We start from the raw sequence: 18,779 nt of genomic DNA, 5'->3' as shown, positions 1-18,779 counted from the left end.
AGGTCTCTCCTGTCATACAAAAATGTCTTACTTTTATGGATTTTCATTTCCTCAAAAGGGTTTTCTCTTCACTATCCGAAGTAGTATCCATATCCATGGAATATGGAAAGCATGTGTGTATATGAGCCTTCATGTATAACCCTGACTGCATTCCTTACATGTAGGCAGCATCATGTGTGTTATGTAGCTACAGTATTTTCATTATTTGTTTTAGAATATGCAACAAAAACAGAAACATTCCCCTATAGAACCTCAAATAAAATCTGCTTCATCTCACATATAAGTGGTCCAATAGTGATTTGTTCTCCCAATCCTCTCCACACAGAAAAGCATCAGCCCTAAAAATAACTTCAAGAATTATTTGCAGAAGATTGTTGAATGCCTTGATATAGGAAAGGCATTTTGAATTCATCATCATGGCTTTAGCTCACACAGTATTCAAATACTGATACAGAAACCCCACACCAATCCCTCCCAGCATTAAGCCTCTTGGTTTTCTCATGAGCCATTCCACTACCTTGATTTTTTCTAGCAATTTTAAACTCTACCGAAGTCTGCATTCCAGAATGAAAGTATGACTTAGGAGTTACATGGAAGTTACCTTGGTACTATACATATAGGTTCTAAAAAATATGTATTACATGGTATGTATTATGTATATTATATAAAGCTTGTGCTGAGCATAGAAGTCACTCAATGTGATAACAAAATAGTTACCTGCTTGGTAAGAGAACTGGATCAAGAAATTGTATGTAACTAGATTTTTAGAACGGTATTTAAGCAAAAAAGGTGGAAAAAAGCTCTATTTCATGAATTCTTACCTTTCTGTTTTGATCATAGGCAGAATCAATTCCCAGAATGCTGTTGACTTCAACATAAGGATACTGTTTCTCAAGAACACTAACCACGTGCTCCACTTTCAGCTGATCTCCTGTTTTTACTTTGTTGTATATCTGAAAGGGAAATACAAGTTTACAGCTGCAACCTTAAAGCCTCAGTCCTTATCAAGGTATGCTGTCACCTGTATTACAGTAGTTGTAATAAGTTATTAATAGCCAGATTGCAAAACATATATCCATATTTATTATCTGCAATAACAGCTCCTAAGCACTTGTAGCCATTCTAATTATCTTGCTATACCTCATAGTCATTCCAGTGAGATTGGAAGGAAGTAAATAAATATTTCTTTACATAATAACTTGCACCTTTAATTAGAAAAGGTATTTGAGGGGGAAAAGTAGTGCTTTGTGGAAAAAAGCCTTAAGTAAAGCATATCAAAGGAGCCACCTTTCCCTTCAGAACTTGGGATATGCTTATAAACAATACAACAGACCTCACATGTAAAGTAGATAACTGTTTCCCTCTTCAAGGCACAAGATTTTACTTTGAGTTACAAATATATAACCCCCCCCAAAAAAAAGAATAAAAGTCATTGTCTTTAAGTCACCTGCAATTTAATGCCCCAGCTTGCCAATTTGTACAAATGTCAAACCACAGGTGAAATGCATTTACCAGCACCTTTATTATCCTTTAATGTGACAAAAGTACACAGCTGTAACCGTTCTAACCAAATTATAATATTGAAGGGATGCAGCAGTTCAGAATTCCCTGACAGAATGACCAAAGGGACAGGATCAGAAAAACATGCAAAAGTGTTAAGTGTCATATTTAAACTTAGTCTTACTTGATAAAGTTAGGTCAGAAGCACTTTACAAAGACACGTGTATTGTGTGGTATTTGCAGAATACTAACCAAGTCAAAGAACAATTCCTTCCATTATTTACATATTAGCCCATTGAGATAATCTTGCATACATGGAAAATATTGAAACATTAATTTCCCTTTTAAATGAATACTTACAGACATAACAGTCTGGAAAGCATAATTGTTGTCCATTTCTTGTGCCACATAATTGTATGTCCTAAGGAGGGCAACTCCAGGATCCTGAAGTCCATCAACATCCTCCGAGTCATTAACCACAAAGACTAGTCCTATCCTGCAATCAAACAGATCCCCAGACCATCAATTTATTACACTAATAAACAACCAACTTTTCATACAACTGTCAGCTACAACCATCATCTTAGACAAAGGCTTTATCTGGGATAGCCTGCTAAGAAGTTGATCAGAGGAGCCAGGAACCAAACTTAGGACATATAAACTGTAACATTCCATCAGAATCTTGCTTTTCATTTCTCTCTCATCCAAAAGTACTTAATTTAAATTTCTTTTGGACTGTAAAAGAAACTGAACTCTGTTTTGCTAACAGCAGAAGTTAAATTTAAAAAATATACACATACCTCCAATAGAAGGTATGTAACATTTCTGCAGTGTCCTAGCAATGAGAATTTTACAATTGCAAAAGTCACAAAAATAAAACCGATGTAAAAACCCCCCAAACATTAAAACACAGCAATTACCTCAGTGGGATGTGGTTACTGAAGAACATCTCTGCCACGTTCAGTAACTCTGCTGTGGTCTCTTGAGTAGGATCTACTATCAGCACCTGCACACAAATAGTAAGTGAAAAGTTTCCATTCCCTTAAGAAGTGAAGAAGGAGGTTTTGATCAGAGATTGCTTTATTCAAGTCTCAGGGCAGAACTCAGTCCAACTTTATACACTGCCAGGGAGATGAGGCCCACAGCTTGAGGTAGTTCAAGTCCCTGTTTGCCCCTAACCAGAGTTCTTTTTTCTATAGGACCACTCTGCCCCACTCTGCCAAGAATTACAGTGCAGAATTTATAAACTCCTTATTATATCTTACTTTAAGTAATTTTCCTAGAGACTAAAAAGACACCCAGGAATAAGCTGAGGGCTGTTGATCATCTTTTGAAGTCTTGGCACATGACTGCACTGAAACAACTGAAACAACTAAAGTTCATCTGAATTCTGCTAAGAAGATGGTATTTAACAAATTTGAGGGATTTCATTAACAAACTTCAGGTGTTATCACAAAATGCACCAAATTCATACTCAACAGATGATAGTCTCCTCCACTGATGAAGCATATTTTGGCACATAGTAGATGCCAGAGATGCTCAGTAATCTCTGACTCTCAGTCATAACTTACTAGTACAAGTAGAATAAAACCTTTTAGAAAAGCATCCTCTCTCAAGCTATTTGAGTGACAGGGAATCCAGCACACATGCGAGGCAAATTTCAAAAGCTAATGTCCCAGCTCTTGACAAAACAAAATGCACATTTCTTTTCTACTCAGTTTACCACTTACAAAGTTATGGAAGTTTTTTCTAATTTGTCTGATCACTCCTGGAAACGTGGGACGCAGCAGTTCTTGCACACTGGAAGGCCAGGAATTATACCGACTGTCAACTTCAAGATTGTTGATCCACTAAGAAAAAGCAAAGGCATTTAAATGATTGACACTCCTCCTGCTCGGGTCTGAGACTAAAATATTTGCAAATCATACGCTATGCTGAGAGCTGCACAAATAAGAAATTAAGCTTTTCAAAAAGAGCTAATTATATTTCTAACCCTATTTTCCTCTCTGTCTTCACTGCAGTTTCAGAGCTGCAAACCGAGCACTTCTGTCTAAAGCACGCACCGAAATGGCAGGGCTCCTGATGTCCACAGCATAGTCAGAGTCTGAGGGCTGGATGTTCAACTTCAGGACATTGTGCAGGGACAGACCCTCAATTCCCAAGCTGTGCAGGCCTTCCATGACACGGGCTTCGTTGCGGAGCACGTCAATCAAGCTGGGGGGAAAAGGAAAACGGGGCTGAAGTTTAAGGACACAGCAAATAATTTGATTTTATCCTAAGGGTTAACACGAAAGGTATAAAAAAGTCTGCCATGTCTGGGTTCTTATTTATCACCTGTTTCTAACTGTCCCAAGAAAATTGAGATAACTTTTAACTTATTCAATGTCTAGGGTAAGCAACATTAAATCAGAATAACCATGATATACATACATAATTTCAATTTCACATTATTGAAACACATCTTGACAAAGATATGGAGTGGTTTTCAGATGAAAAATTTACAGTGATTTATACTTTGAGACTTAGTCTGCGATCTTCAGAATAAAACCTGTATGCTGACAGCCTTGGAGACCAAAATCTTGCTAGTCATAGCACAGATCAAAAGAACAGTACAAAGGTGACTTCCCATTTCAATCTTCAAGGGTATTCTAATTTTCACATTAGCTTTTTTGTTAGAAATGCACTTGAATAAGAGAAGGAACCTTTCCTTTTTACAGTACTTATCAATTAAACCTAATCTAGATATAGACTTTGTGAAGAAGGTTCAAAATTGGCTAAATAACTTCATAATTCACACACAAGCAGGAGGAAAGCTTCTAAACAGGAAACAATTATTATGAAAAATAAAACATTCCTACCTAAATATGTCCTGAGTGTCTAAATCAATAAGTAGTCCATTGATGAACAGGGCAGAATCTCCTGGCTGCAAACCCAATGTTCCTTTGAAATACTGAAAGGAAGCAGGAGGCCATTACAAGAGTGCACTACACAGGAAATATTATTAGAGAGTTTGATGTGTCAAACCGTAGATTTTATCTCCCTTACTGCATTACAAATTGCATTACATTACTTCTCAACTGCAGTCTTTGCTGACTTTTTGCACACATCCATTACCAGAGGAAAACGCAGCTGAAGTCATTTAGTGCAGAGACATACAAATTGAAATTCTATTTGTTTCTTCCTACACAATTCAGTGGTGGATTGGAAAGTCCCGGAGAAGACTTTTTAATCATACTCAGATAAAATAATTAAAATGCTTGAGATAAATAATTAAATTCATTATTTTAGCTGAAAACCCACAAAGCAGATGGTCAAATAGCATCCAGTTCCCTGTCTTAGCTCCTTAACTTGCAATTTTGGGCAGAAAATACTTAAACTGCTGGATTTTGCATGGTGCTCACTATTGGAACTAACTACTGTGTTTAAGGTACCAGTTAAGTCCTGACCTGGTGGATATGTCATCAGTGGAAAGCAGATGAGCTGTCTCAAAGCCAGGCAGCACACACATGGAAAAAATCTTTCTAGTATTTTGGTATTTCTTCCAAGTACCTCTGAGCAGTACCCCATTTTAATGGGTACTTGCCCCTGAATTGAGGCACCATCACAGAGAACAATATTGAATCGGGAGAGATGAAGCAAACTTCCCAACTCTAGCATGAAAAATTATGTTTACAAACTGAAAAAATTTCTTCCAATACCTCTCATCTTACAGTACCAGTTACACATCTCTACTAAGAAGAAATGTTAAGATGAACAGGAGACACATAGTGACCAAAGCAAACCAAGGAATAGCAAAAGTACCATGTGAAGTACCAAGAGCAGGAAAGCAGCTTCTAATCAGAAAAAAATTACATATTTTATTAAATAAATAAGGCTTCTAGAGAAAAGCTGAGTGTTAAATTGTATCTTTCTGTGGATAATTACATAGTAAACTCTAACACACTACTAGCAGTGAACTTAACTATCAAATAATATGCACACAAACTGAGTTGTGCAAAGAACAGCTCTGAAGGACAGGGTTAGATGTAGCCAGATCTGGATCTAGTAGCCTAGGTATTCTCTGGGAAAAAAAGAATCCACAAAATCATGGGTTTACCTGTGAAGGAGTCTGATCTAACACACAACAAAAAAGCCACCAGGTAGCTTTACCTTGCACTCACATCCTATACTTTGTCCCTTCCAGAATCACACAGGACAACAGTGTCAAACCCTATCCCTTCTTTTCTGATTTTATCATTACTGATCAACAAGGCATTTCTCTCTCAGAACAGGAATCTCAGGGGACTTGTAAGTAGATGTTGTGTAGCTTTGCATTTACTACTAGGCTTGCCAGATATCATTGGTTAGATTTTCTAACAATATGTGTGTACTTAACATACCTTGTCTTTTTCCTAATAAAACCTTTCAGTGAGACTGGAATGTGTAGATAGAGCAGCATAGCTCATACAGCAAAAGCTGCTGTTTGGCTTTTTTGCACTGTTATCTTAGAGTTTTATTTTGCACTCTATCCAGACCCCATTACCTGGTGCACAAAATTCTGTACAAAAGCCTGTACAAAATCCCCAAGTGGCTCTTGGTTTTTTCAGTGCTTTGCTAATGCCAAGTGTGCAACTTAGCTGTCAAAACACTGCTGCAAACACCAGAGCCTACTCAGTGTCCTTCAAAGGCCCCTCATGACCTGGGGATTTTATGATTCTGTTTCAAAGCACATGTAGAATTAGCTGGTGAATTTTATCCCTTCAGTAGTTTCACTCTCAAAGCACCAACACTGAAACGATTTCCTCCACACAGTATTAATCATTCTACACCATGGCAGGTTTGAATTTATTCTGTGACTCTTCCTGGCAAACACTGATGAATACAGGTACCTAAGCATCATCTCAAATTGGGTAATGAGAACTAAATTTCTTCTGCATCCTTAAAACTGTAAGAAAATGCTTAATAGATCTGTCTTTCAAGCAATAGCTTTCTAACAAGTGTAGTATTTTTGTATTTGAGCAAACAAAGTAAATTATGTTCCTAATCCATGTTTGAAAATCCACCACTTCTCTTCTGAAATGCACACTACAAAGTCGTGTGTGAAAATACTGGTCGTTATCTTGAACAACACCTAAACTTTTAAACAGAATCATTATTTTCAAAGCTTGAATTTCTATTAAAACAGAAGTGTAAAGTCACTATGTTACTTTCTGGAAGCATTACCTTTTGGTTCTCTTCAATTTCTGCTCTGAGTTCTGAAGATACAACTGTTTTTGTTATGGCTCTACAAAAAAAAAAATAAAAACATCGTGCTGTGAATCATCATTCTGTGTACCTACTTTTCCTACTTTTTGTACTTTACATGTTAATATAATTAACCCTCTAACATAAAGAGCTGCAATCAGAAGCACTGGCACTTTGTGATACTATTGAACAGTAGGATGCAGCATTTTTCTCACAGCATACAATTCAGCAGCACAAAAATGTTAAACCACATGCCACCTCTCTGTGTCTAATTTCACATTAACCACAATAGAAGTGAGCAGCTGCCAGAAAGGTAGAGGTGGAGGCTGGCAAATAGGGGGATTTCACACAAAATAGGGGGATTTCACTCCACATGGCAGGTTCCGATTCCTTTCCTTACTTTGGATCTAGTGATTGCATCATCACAGAATGGGCAAGTACAGCCCACAGATCAGACTAAAAACCCAGTAAGAGTGCAATGCCTGCCTTAAGAAGATCTAAATAGCACCTTAACATTAGTTAGGGGGAAATAAGACCAGTTGCATCTTATTCTCATCTCGGGTGTATCTCCACCTATGCAAAAATGAAGAGCTCCTGTAATATCAATCTCACAATCCAGGCCATGGAATTTATCAAGAGATATTTCTAGACTGGTTGGGCAGACCAGATTATGACTGAATTTTTTGATATTGATTTGAATACACCAAAGACAGTCACCAACAAAGTGCAAAACCCAGCAGATTTGCACATCTCTGACATGAGACTGTTTGACAAAGAGGATCCCAGAAAAGCAGGATCCTGTGAATGGATAAACATTAAGGCCACCAAACAGAAAACACAGCCAATAAATTCTTGAGGACTTGATGCAATAGGTTCAGAAACATTTCACAGCAAAAGAGCTCAGGCAATTCTGACAAATTTTCCACCAGTCCACATCAGCTGCCATGCAAAATAAACACTTTAAGATCCTCTTTGTAACTGTAGGCTGAAGAACTGCATAAACAGTCCCCAGTGTTTGCCTCCAGCTAAATGAAACTCAGATATTAACCCAACCAATGCTGCCTGTCTCAGGTTCTGCTGAGAAAAAAAGAGTGAGAAAACTTCCTAGAAATCATAATTAAAAGTTACCTGGCCTTTGTAGGAAAGTTCTGACTGAGATCTTTCATGACCATGAGAGCATCCACGGGGGGAGCAGCCAAAATGCGAGCAGCAGTTTGAAAACTCAAATCTTAGAAGTAAAAAAAAAAATAGAAGTCAAGAACTCAAAACAGAAAACAAGGCAATGCAGAGGCATCATAACTTCAGCTTTCAACTTTTTTGCATGCTACCTAAGAAAATTGATTTTCTATCTGCACCTGTAGATACCTTTTTTTAAAATCATCTTTTTTGTATTCAACCTCTATCTGTTGCCTTGAAATAAGTAACCCTTCCAAACTGAACCAGTGCATGCTGCCTACGGGTTGCTTCAATGAGTCCAGACCAGCACTCTTTTTTCTTTGCTGAGGTGGGAGAATCTGCCCTTCCATTCAATATAGGTACATTCCCTTTGGCTACCATTTATGTTCAGCCTTTCAAATTACTCTTTTTGAGAGGATGAAAAGTCTTTCCACAGGCCTCTACAGATGTTTTCTGGGGAAAGAGCCCAGAGGTGCATGCAGGTGATTTTGAAAGACAGTTTTCCTCTGGTCTTGAGAAATCTCAGCTTTGTACACCAAGAATGTGACCATGGAAAGAAATTTTAATTCCTTTTCTGTCCTGCATTTAGTGGACCATACAAGCAGCCAGTTTCAGAGCAAGTGGTTCACTGCACTTCACAATATAGAAAGCAATCCTTGTGTCACAAGTCCTGTGAAACAATCTTTCTAAAAGCTATTTCAACAGGACTCTACAAAAAAAGGCACTTTAAAAAAATCCATTATTTTCCAGTGCAAGAATTTACAGTCAAACTCTGTCAATTGTACCACCAACAACCTTGATTGTGCAGAACACGAGAAGATATATTTACACTGAATTTTTGTAGACCAATACTGAAAGCCTTCATCCAGGTTACCTTGTAGCTGCCACACTTTCAAAGGTGCCATTTCATTGGTACTTTCCACGAGGTGTTTTCTGAGCTCCTTCAACTCTTCTGTCAAGTCAGGATACAGCTGCCTAAAAGGGTACAAGGGTCAAACAACTCCTGTGGTTTCCTGTAAGCAAGTCTACAGCTAATTCAAAGAAACTCCCATATGGAAAGATGCTGCTAAACACACGTGGGTAACTCAGACATGTAAAAAATAATAACAAAGTAAAAGATCAGCACCTCTGCAACAAGAGTTTTAAGAAAGACCAACCACTTACAACTGAGTTTTACCTTAGTTTTCCAAACAGAAATCCTTGCACTTCATCAATAGGGTCATTTTCATCTATGACTGTGGCATTCACCTCTGTGCCTATAAACACACAGAGAACACCACTAGCACCAAGCTATTCAGAAACAGAAAAGCAGGAGAATCTGAGGGTTTATGTGCACAAGTAAATGAAAAGTATACACACATTTTACTCTATCAAAGTAGTTTTGGCAGGTGCATGAGAGTTTGCAAAACACAGATCAGTGCTCTAAAAGCAACAAAAGCAAAATAACATGCAGAATTCTCAGCTTTGTCTTCCCCAAAAAAACCAAGAACGGAAAAGACATTCTGATCTAAGGATGGGTAAGTTAAGACAAATTAAGGTAGAGAAACTGTTTTACACCAGCAGAGAATGGCTGGCTCTCTGGTAAAATATTAGTTGCATTAATAGTGCTATTACTAAGATCTAGCCCAGATCCATGACTCCATTGTGCCCAGCATTTCATGAAGATAGAAGACAAGTGCCAAGGCAAAGGTATGCTTAATAGGGAACATGCTCCCAAAAGTAATTTTGGAGCTAAGGAAAGAATTCAATTCAAACAAACAGTCATTCAGAGCAAAATAAATATAAAATTATCTTCGCAAAATTAAAATGTTCACATTAAAGTACTTGAAACAGTAATTCACCTTTCACCTGTGTATCATCCTTGGCCTTATATTCTGTACTTTTAATAGCCAGTTCTACACCATAGCCAGAGAGGTAGACTTTTTCTTTGCTGGGATTCTGGAAGGAAAAGCAATTAAAAAACAGTATATTACCACTCTTTGTTTTGATGTACAGATTAAAAGCTGCCACTTCCCAAAGCTAGGAAATCTCAAGCTGGTACACATTTCAGACGTAACTGGTAACGAGAAACAAACACAGTGATTCTGTGATTCTGCAGTAACATACTCTAATAATTATATTTCCTATTGTATTTCAAACAGTTTTTGAAGTTCAGCAAGCACGAATTATTCCTATGAACCAAAAACCATCAAAAACCACAAAGAGGAACACAAAACAACGTTTTCAGGATACAGTGTGTGAGTCAAGTAGAGCTGGATACATTCCTGTCACCAAATCAGATAGAAGGGGGAAAGGAACTTCAGCTGGGAGGTTCAAAAACGAACATTCACTGAAGAGTTATCACGGACAATTACAAAAAATAAAACTATGAGTAAGAAGAGATACATAATTAGGTCTGACTAATGAGAAAAATATGATCACTTGTTAAAGCATTTTGAAGTATACAGGACTCACAACAGTACCAAGATCTCACGTGTAATACACTTAATTTTGAATATACTGATAAACAAATTCCTTTTATAAAAGGAATGTGGTGTATCCAACGTACTACTTTATTTGATTAAAAGTGCAAGTAATGCTAAAAGGGAACCAGCCAATGCTTTTTTTTTTTTTTGCATTCAAGCCCTGGCTGCTACATTGCAGATTTGGGTAACATTTAGTAATACTCAGGAAACAAGTCAAATAACCAGTTTCTCAGAGCTTTTAAAATGTTGTTTTAAGCACTAATCCAGTGGCCATGAGCAATTTAGTGGAGGAAGATGGAAACCAGGATAAATTGCACGAGGAATGGTGAGTGGTTCTGTAACAAAACTGCTACAGAAATCTTACTGTTAATCCTTGCTTTGCCTATCAAATAAATAAGTGGTCTGATTATGACAGATCCGCTGTTTCCTATGATCTAATATAAGTAGAGAAACTTTTTTCTTACATTAAAGTCCCTAATTAATTGAGTTTAATTCTGGATGTGTGAAATCAAATTATGCTCTCACTTAAACAATCAGGAGATTTAAATTTATAGCTGTATTCATCAGCTATACGCAATAAGAAATAGAACTTTGAGTATTCCAAATAAATATTCCAAAACAAATGCAGCAGCACATGAAGTCAAGTTTAAGGGAACAAACTTGGGCCAGTTTTCTTTTTTAAAACCTGGGCCAGTTACTCTTTCAAAGTCAAATACCTGAGTTACAATGCACAGATATACTTACAGCAATGTAGTGTCTGAGGACATAGGTGATTTCTCCTGCCTCAGCCTTTGAAACAAGCCTCCTGTGGTGTCTGTAGAACTCCTCTGAGCCAATCTCAGCATAAAAGATGACAACAGGACTTTCAGGGTTTGATGCTGGGTACTTGTGGTCCCCCTTGAACAAAAATGGCTTTGGCCTAAGAGGAAACATTGAAGGTTGCCACAGTGTGATTCACAGTATTTCCTCACTCAGTGCAAGATGGACTTTTTTTTTTCCTGTTTAATCACTATTCCTGTTCTCACTGAATACGTGTCAAGCTATTCCCACATATTATCAAGGTTGGCAACACCTGTTGCACGTTGATAATGCTTTGTTAAAACTGAACATATGAAAACGAAACAAGTAACTAAGAGCTATTTTGAATCTAATATGACTCTTATTTTTAAAATGAACCATTTCCATTAAATTTCCAATTTCTCCCCTTCCCCTCATGATTCATAAATTCTGTATAACAAACTAAAAAAGCTGATAGAACAAATATTCCAGGAACACAAATTCATTTGAACTTGTCTTAGTATACAAACAAGAAAGTGAATGAGGAGACTATTTTTAACTCCTATATTTATGTTTTGTCTAAAATACAATTAAATATTTAAAATATTCCCAGTGAGTCGGAAAAATTGCATGTGAGCTACAGATGCCATATGTTTGCACATTGACAAAAAACTCCTTACTTACAAAAGCCCAAACTAGCAAGGTTACTATGAAAACAAACTGAAATTTAAGGGCTTGGCTTGGTTTTGGTTTGTTACTTTGTTTTATTTTCCAAAGAGGTATTATAGCTTCTTTTTGTTACTAGCAGTTACAATCAAGTTCTGTTCGCTCAGAGAAACCTGAATTTGAAATACATATTGTGTGGAAATGCTTTCCTTCTTTAATGCTGGGTTAAAAATACTGTGAATGCTTCCAGCAATTCATGAAACCATCTGTTACACTAACTCTCACTTTATTATGCAGCCCAGCTCCTTCTATTCTCTCTGCATACTGAAGGCTTTACACTCTCCTGAGAATTCCTACTGTCCTTCAACAATTTCAAGCTGTTCCAAGATTTGTTTCCAATTTTTCCTGTGCACATTCCTCCTAGCAGAATATCCAAGAGTAAGGGATAAGAAAACAATCATTGCCATCTGGATTAATACAAAATAAGAGACTACCACTCCTTTGCAAGCAATTGACAGGATAAACCAACACTGAAGAAAGTAGAAACTACTGCTTTATTACAATGTCTCCACAGTAATAAGTCTAAATTTTAAAAGCTAATCCAGAGATAGGAAATTAAGCAAATACCTGTCTGAGGCTGCCCGTAAAAGGTCTCCAAGAGAGTCGAATTCACACGTCTTCTCCCCATGCACAACAAAAAACAGGGTACAGTCCTTTGGTGGAGGTTCATCTGCTGCTATCTGTATAAAATATTTGCAATAATGTAGGTTGAATAAGTGAAAATATAATAAAATTCACTTAGAACAAGTGAAAATTATAAAGGTGTAGCTGTGCAGCAATCAGTATTATTTGATTTCTTATATTCCAAACCAGTAGTTTTCCCATGTTTGTGACATAATTTAAATGCAAGGTGAAATTGCAAAACTGAGAGCTAAGCCTTAACTTATTTCCCAGTCTGTTATTATCAACTGTAATGTCAGTTCCAGGTACAGAAAGCAAGGCTTGCAATTGTAGGGGGTCTGGTTGAGGGTTTTTTTGCATTACACATCACAAACCTCTGTATTTGTTGAATATTAAACGACAAAATGACTCCAGATAAAAAAGGAAGATGTTTTACAGTATTACCTAAATAAAGCACATTATAACGTGAGACAATTTGCAATGAACTATATAATGCCCTGAGTTAAAAAAAAACACAATAAAATGAACTTCCATTTATGAGTTGTAATCATTAGAGAGATATATTAATGGATTATTATCTTCAAGTGAGTACAACTGAACAACAGGAACAGCAGCAGCATCACAAGTACCAACAGAGCCATAGGGATTTTCCTCATAAAAATCTCCACACAATTATTAGTGAAGCAAGCACAAAGATATACAGACATGTCAAAATCCCAATTTGTTAATCTACTCCAGACAAAAATTCGGCACCCCATGAAATTCATATATACACCTGCTCTGCAGCTCAGGTGTATGGAGCAGTCAGTCAGGTCAGGGGTTTTATACTCTCAAACATCTCCTTCACAACTCACTCCTGCTTCGGCCTTGGGCAAAGCTCTGCACATCATTTGAGCATTTCCTGTACTAACCTGTTGAAAAGCTTGAACAGTTGCAGAATAGGAGCGTAAAGACAAGGAAAATTTCAGCAAATTCTGCTGCAAAGGTGACAGAGTCTGGCAGGCTACTTTCAGCATTTCCTGGTAAGAAGAAGAATCACTACCTGCAAAGTCAAAGTAGAGCAGTTATTCTCCTATACCACATTCTCATTGAGGAGGGACCTTCCATCTCATGATTTATACAAACATGGGCTAACCAGTCCACAAAATTAATCTTAAACATGCACATGACTGTTCCTCCTCAATTTTCATTACTATCAGTTCTACAGATGGATGAGAGTGGACTTCAATACAGACTCATGAGAGTAAACTTAAATACATTCCTGAGGATGCAAACACAGGCTGGGGAGGAGGGAAACAGTTAAGAGCTCCCATTTAATTTCAGCTGAGAAGTAGTAACACAGAGAAAAGGTATTTACAATATTTTATTCTTCATGTTGAAAAAGAAACTGGCAAGCAAAATGTTTCAGACCCATCCACTACAGATTTTGTCAAAGGGATATCCAAAAGCCTTGAGCATATTGCAGCAAAAAATATTAATGAAATCAGCATTTTAAAAGTCAAATGAGGACTAACACAATGGAAGACAAAATGTTGTTTATTTTTCAACTCTCAGTCAGCATCAAAAAAAAGACTATGAAAACTTACCATCCTGTTCAGATGTCTTAATATTCTCACTGGCTTCCACAAAATTCCAGAATTTTTCTTGACCTTCTTCTGACAAAAATTCACTGAGTAAGAAGAGAAGTTAGCTAGATCTATGAATTTTCTCTCAAGTTACAAATGTAATACATTTTTAAGAAAGTTTGTTCCTAGCGTTTATTTACCTCTATCAGAAAACTGGGTTACCAGAGAAAGCAGTGCAGGAAAGCTAAAAACAAACACAACACACCTAAATAAATAAGAGTTGCAGACCAGGACACACACATAGTACATGAAACCACCCTGTAAGGCACCTACTGATCTCTCAAAGACCACTAACGGGCAGCAGTGCCCATCCTGGGACCTCTCCTCTCTAACTTACTCCTTTGCTAGCTCTCTTTTATGAGTAATATTCATTTTTGATTATTTTGCTGTAACAAACTGTAGATTACTGGAACTATCACCTTTGTTGGGATTTCTTGTTTGTTTCTTCGTAAATCAGCAGAAGGAGAAGTCACAGCTTTGTGATTAGGTAGGTATACAATGTTAGACAGTAAAATTAATTCTCTAAACGTTGCTAACAACAAATACTGTATCATGTCTAAACATGTAACATGCTTGATGCTGTAACAGAAGGTTTGGAGCCCACTCACTGCCACAATGACCTGTGTGTTCTGCCCCAAGGTGGCAAGTGCTGCTTTAACACCTGGGTAACAAATTGCTGTGCTGGGCTAAGTACACTGAACAGCAGCAATGATTTTACACTGCAGTGCTGCATCATGCTGCAGTTCATCCCAGAACAATCCTACCTATCCCAAGTCTTTGAATACAGTGAATATTGTATTCAATGGATATTGTATGTAAATGTGCCTTTGGCATAACATTTTGATTTTTTACTTACTGTTTCACACTCTCTTAGGGTGAGCTTTTCCCCAACAAAGATCTCATGGTGTGAGGATATTTAAATCCTGGCATTAACACCTGTGCTTTTCATTTTACTGCTTAAGGAACTTTCAGTCTTAAGCTTCAACAAAGAAGGTTACAGAAAAGTAATTTCACCTAGGACACACTGGTCCTCTGACCCCAAGCCCTGCCCATATGAAGGAAACCCAGTGATGCCCAATTATTGTCATGTGAAGCAATCTACAGTAACACAGACAGCATTCCATATTTGGCAACACCCTTAAGTGACACAAAATTAAGCACACACACACACACACTCTTAAACAAAAAAAGTCCTATTTTGCATTGACATCTCCAAACTAAAATATAAAAAAATGAAATTATGGGGACTTCAAAAGTGCTAAGCAGACTGGCAGTGAAAAGACGGCATTTTGCTTTTTTTTTTCATAGCATCTTTAGGGGGAAAAAAAGTACCATAGAAGAAATCTCCCCAGAGTGACTTGCACAACTCTTACCAAAGCAGTTGACTTTAATCACAGCTCACATGAACAAAGTTAAACTCTAGCTTTACTGAGCTAAACATACACAAGCAGCAGCACATATCAAAACCTACAATCAATGCTGAAGTAAAATACCTTTTGCTATGGAATCTTACAAGATCATGCTAAACCTCTCTAATCAGTGCCTTGAGTAAAACTTCATAAAGCAAAAAAATACAATGTAATTGTTTATGGTTATTAATGTTTGTTCTGATGCACAATGAAAGAATTTATCATGCAAAAAGAACTACTACTGTCTGCTTTAAAATCTCCTCCCATCTCCCTACACACAGCAGTGATCAGGTTCAACTGTTATTACTAACAATGAGTTAGTAATGACCAGAATCCAAGGTGCCACATAACAAAGAGAACACATTATTTTATCCTATAAGCATAATCTGATTTGTCAACAAAAAATCACAATGTATGTACCTTGTTTCAAGGAGTAAAGGAGTTGAAGACCACTTCGTAGTTAGAGATGTTGTCACAGCTTTAGAATCTCCTTTTACAAGGGAAGAGCTGAAGCAGATTCCAAGAACTGCAATAAGTATTCCCATTTTATAGAAGCCTGAAAATGATGATGAAAAAGAGTTAGTTTTGCATTGTCTCTTTTTATAAATACAGAATCTCACATATCCAAATATATTAGGACACTTTAAGCTTCAGTGGCCCATTTAATGCAATACACCAATGAGATGATCATCATCTCACCTGGGCTTACAAAATCAGAAATACTGTGAAAACTTAAAGAGAGGTAAGGAATTTACAATCTGACTCCTGAGCTGCAATTAAATCTAAATCAATTCCAGCTTCCTCTGTGTTTATACTTTCAAATAAACTTGCTTCAGCTCTGGGACACCTATATACTACTTACTTTAGGAGGGGGTACTTCAAACTGAGTGAAAAACCAACCCACCATTCATTTCAGGGGAGGTAAAGTCACACCTTGCATTTCCAGCAGGCAAGTACTAACCAGTGTCAGATAAAGCAGGCAAGGATGAGGTTCCCCAGTCAGCCCTTTAGGTTCTGCTGGGCACAGTGGACTGCTTCTCTGGGGAATGAAGAAACAAGCATTTCCTGGATGCACTAAGCACCACCAATTTTAGAAGCTGAAAAATGAATGAAATAATGAAAACAGACTCAAATGATACATCTTACTGTGAGAAATAAGACAAAAAAAAAAAAAAAGACCATTTCTTTAGTGTCCTTCATGGGTACTTTCATGCCTTTGTGTTCTCTGAGCTGTACAGCAGAACACAGCTGAGTGGAATTTCCTTGCCCACAACTCTTACACTTACAGAAGACCTGAGTTCTCCTGTTGGTTTTTCATTAGTCTCCAAAACTTCACATTTTTTCCCCCTCTCTGACTAGACTATATTTTCTACACACCCAATATGCACTCAGATACTCTCTTGTTTCTTCATCGTTATTTTTCTGGATAACTCATTTTCCATTTTCCCCCTGCAAGTGAAAAAACATCCCACGCCAAACCCAGGTATATCACACCCACCAACCTGCCAGGATCTAACTCATGCTTCTTTTTCATGATGATTTCAATGTAAAAAACAGTGTTATATATCTGTAGCTCTAAGCTCTACCTGTATATATACACAGACAAAAAAACTGAATCCCGTTCCCTTTAAAAATTTACATTCCTCAGCAATCACTCAGCCATTGTTCTTTTTCTCAGGATTAAACCAGAAATGCCTGCTGTGATATCCAAAGAGCTGCTTGCTCAGCTGCACTAAGTTTGCTTTATGCCACACCTGGGAAGGAGGCAGGTGGCATCACGGAATGGTCAAAGCCATCACTCCCTGTGTGCAGAGGGGAAGTTCAGCCAATATTTGTGGAGTGAAACCTCGGCTTCCGCCAAGTGCAACAAAAAACCCACAGTTTGCAGTTCCTCCCAGAGTCGGGTCCTTCTTATTCACTGCAAATCATAAACACACAAATGAATATACTGAACTGTATTCTCACAACTAAAACTCCTGTGCTGCTCTCTAGTGCCTTCTTTCCCGTTCTGGGAAAGACTGTAATAAAAGCCTTTTTCTGTATGAAATAGGAAAGAAACCAAAGTACACATTTGTCTCCTGACACCTGTTCAGCCAACTGAAAACCTGCACATTAGAAGTTAATAACAGCCTTGAATAATGACAGCCATAAAACAAAGGGAAGACCAAAATCTCGAAGAAAAATACACCATGAAAAAAGAGGTAAGAGGCACGGGAATGAACCGTGTGACACGAGGAGATCTAGCTGTGCTCTGTGCCGGGTGACAAAGCAAATCCCAACCCGAATTACAATACTGCAAAGTGGAGCTTTCACATCTAGTTTGTAAATATTTTTCCTCCTTTGTTTTTCTTCCAATTACCCAGTTTAAAATACTTCTGGGAACTTGGGCAGCCGGGAACGAAATAAGTCACCCCACAGCCGCAGGCAGCGCTCTCTGCCGTGCCCTGTCAGGTCAGCCAGCGGCAAAGATGCCTGGTAACAGCGATCGCTGAGAGCCCAGATCGCTCTGTGAGCACGTCCTGGGAAGCGCTCGTGTTGCCGTGCTATGGACACCAAAACTAAAATATGGCGATTAACTGGTTAGCCCACGAGTAGAAACCCCTTGTTCCAGCTGGGGGTAGGCGTCCAGCGGGCTCTCACTGCAGCGCCGAACAGACGCACGGCAGCTCCGAGGGCTCAAAACACGCCTTAAACTCGGGCCGTCAGGTCCTTAACGGTGCGGGGAATTAACGGCGAGCGCGGCCTCCGCCGCTCCCCGGTCCCGCTACACCCGTGCGCCCGCCGACCGACCGAGCCCCGCGGGGCCCCGCCGGCCCCGAGCCCCGCACGGCGCCCCGAGGGGCGCGGGCCCGGGCCCTCCCCGCCGCCGCTCCCTCACGGCCCCCGCGGGCCGCCCGGTAACCGCACCTGCCCCGCGGCCGCCGCTCCCTCCCGGCTGCCACCTCTTCCGCTTCCGCTGCCGCGGCCGGGCCACAGGCGCCGCGGCGCCGCAGTGGCGGCGGGGCCGGGCCGGGGCCATGGCGGGGCCGGCGGCGGCACCGCGCCTTCCCCTCAGAGAGCCGCTGCCGCGGGCGGGCTGAACGGCCCCGGCCCTGGGGAGCGGCCGTGGTAACCTCGGGGCCTTCTCCAGGGCTCCGGTGCAGTCTCGGTTTAAAGAGGTAACGCCGGAGGCAAAGGTGGGACCCGTGTTTCCGCCTTCAGCGCGTCCATTAGCAGTCGGCAGCCTGCGCTGCTGAAAGGACGCTGTGTGTACAAAG

General features: G+C 39.0%; 1 protein-coding gene across 6 annotated transcripts in view; it reads right to left on the bottom strand.

Moving 5' to 3' along the window:
- The window catches only part of UGGT1 (UDP-glucose glycoprotein glucosyltransferase 1), a 40,688-nt gene extending 22,106 nt beyond the window's left edge, over positions 1 to 18,582 (bottom strand). For 2 of the 6 annotated variants that reach the window (XM_051781232.1, XM_051781233.1), the window contains exons 1-17: positions 18,430 to 18,556; positions 15,943 to 16,078; positions 14,075 to 14,157; positions 13,400 to 13,530; positions 12,435 to 12,547; positions 11,109 to 11,283; positions 9,741 to 9,837; positions 9,077 to 9,155; positions 8,774 to 8,874; positions 7,852 to 7,951; positions 6,703 to 6,763; positions 4,359 to 4,450; positions 3,564 to 3,714; positions 3,231 to 3,350; positions 2,421 to 2,506; positions 1,861 to 1,996; positions 822 to 953 (exon numbers count right to left, since the gene is read on the bottom strand). In XM_051781232.1, coding sequence (XP_051637192.1) covers positions 822 to 953; positions 1,861 to 1,996; positions 2,421 to 2,506; positions 3,231 to 3,350; positions 3,564 to 3,714; positions 4,359 to 4,450; positions 6,703 to 6,763; positions 7,852 to 7,951; positions 8,774 to 8,874; positions 9,077 to 9,155; positions 9,741 to 9,837; positions 11,109 to 11,283; positions 12,435 to 12,547; positions 13,400 to 13,530; positions 14,075 to 14,157; positions 15,943 to 16,078; positions 18,430 to 18,541 — 1,905 coding nt within the window. In that variant the 5' untranslated portion in view covers positions 18,542 to 18,556. Of the gene's footprint in view, positions 1 to 821; positions 954 to 1,860; positions 1,997 to 2,420; positions 2,507 to 3,230; positions 3,351 to 3,563; positions 3,715 to 4,358; positions 4,451 to 6,702; positions 6,764 to 7,851; positions 7,952 to 8,773; positions 8,875 to 9,076; positions 9,156 to 9,740; positions 9,838 to 11,108; positions 11,284 to 12,434; positions 12,548 to 13,399; positions 13,531 to 14,074; positions 14,158 to 15,942; positions 16,079 to 16,483; positions 16,620 to 17,276; positions 18,075 to 18,099; positions 18,310 to 18,429 lie in introns of those variants that run through there. The other 4 variants (XM_051781236.1, XM_051781234.1, XM_051781237.1 and 1 more) reach the window with 4 other exon arrangements.
- Positions 18,583 to 18,779: the final 197 nt, after the last annotated feature.

Source organism: Manacus candei, unplaced genomic scaffold (assembly GCF_025592945.1).
Source record: "Manacus candei isolate 608988 ecotype Guabito, Panama unplaced genomic scaffold, ASM2559294v1 h1tg000015l, whole genome shotgun sequence".
In the NCBI taxonomy this organism is placed as follows: domain Eukaryota; kingdom Metazoa; phylum Chordata; class Aves; order Passeriformes; family Pipridae; genus Manacus; species Manacus candei.
The sequence above is the reverse complement of the archived record's forward strand: the minus strand, read 5'-3'. Positions and strand labels throughout refer to the sequence as shown.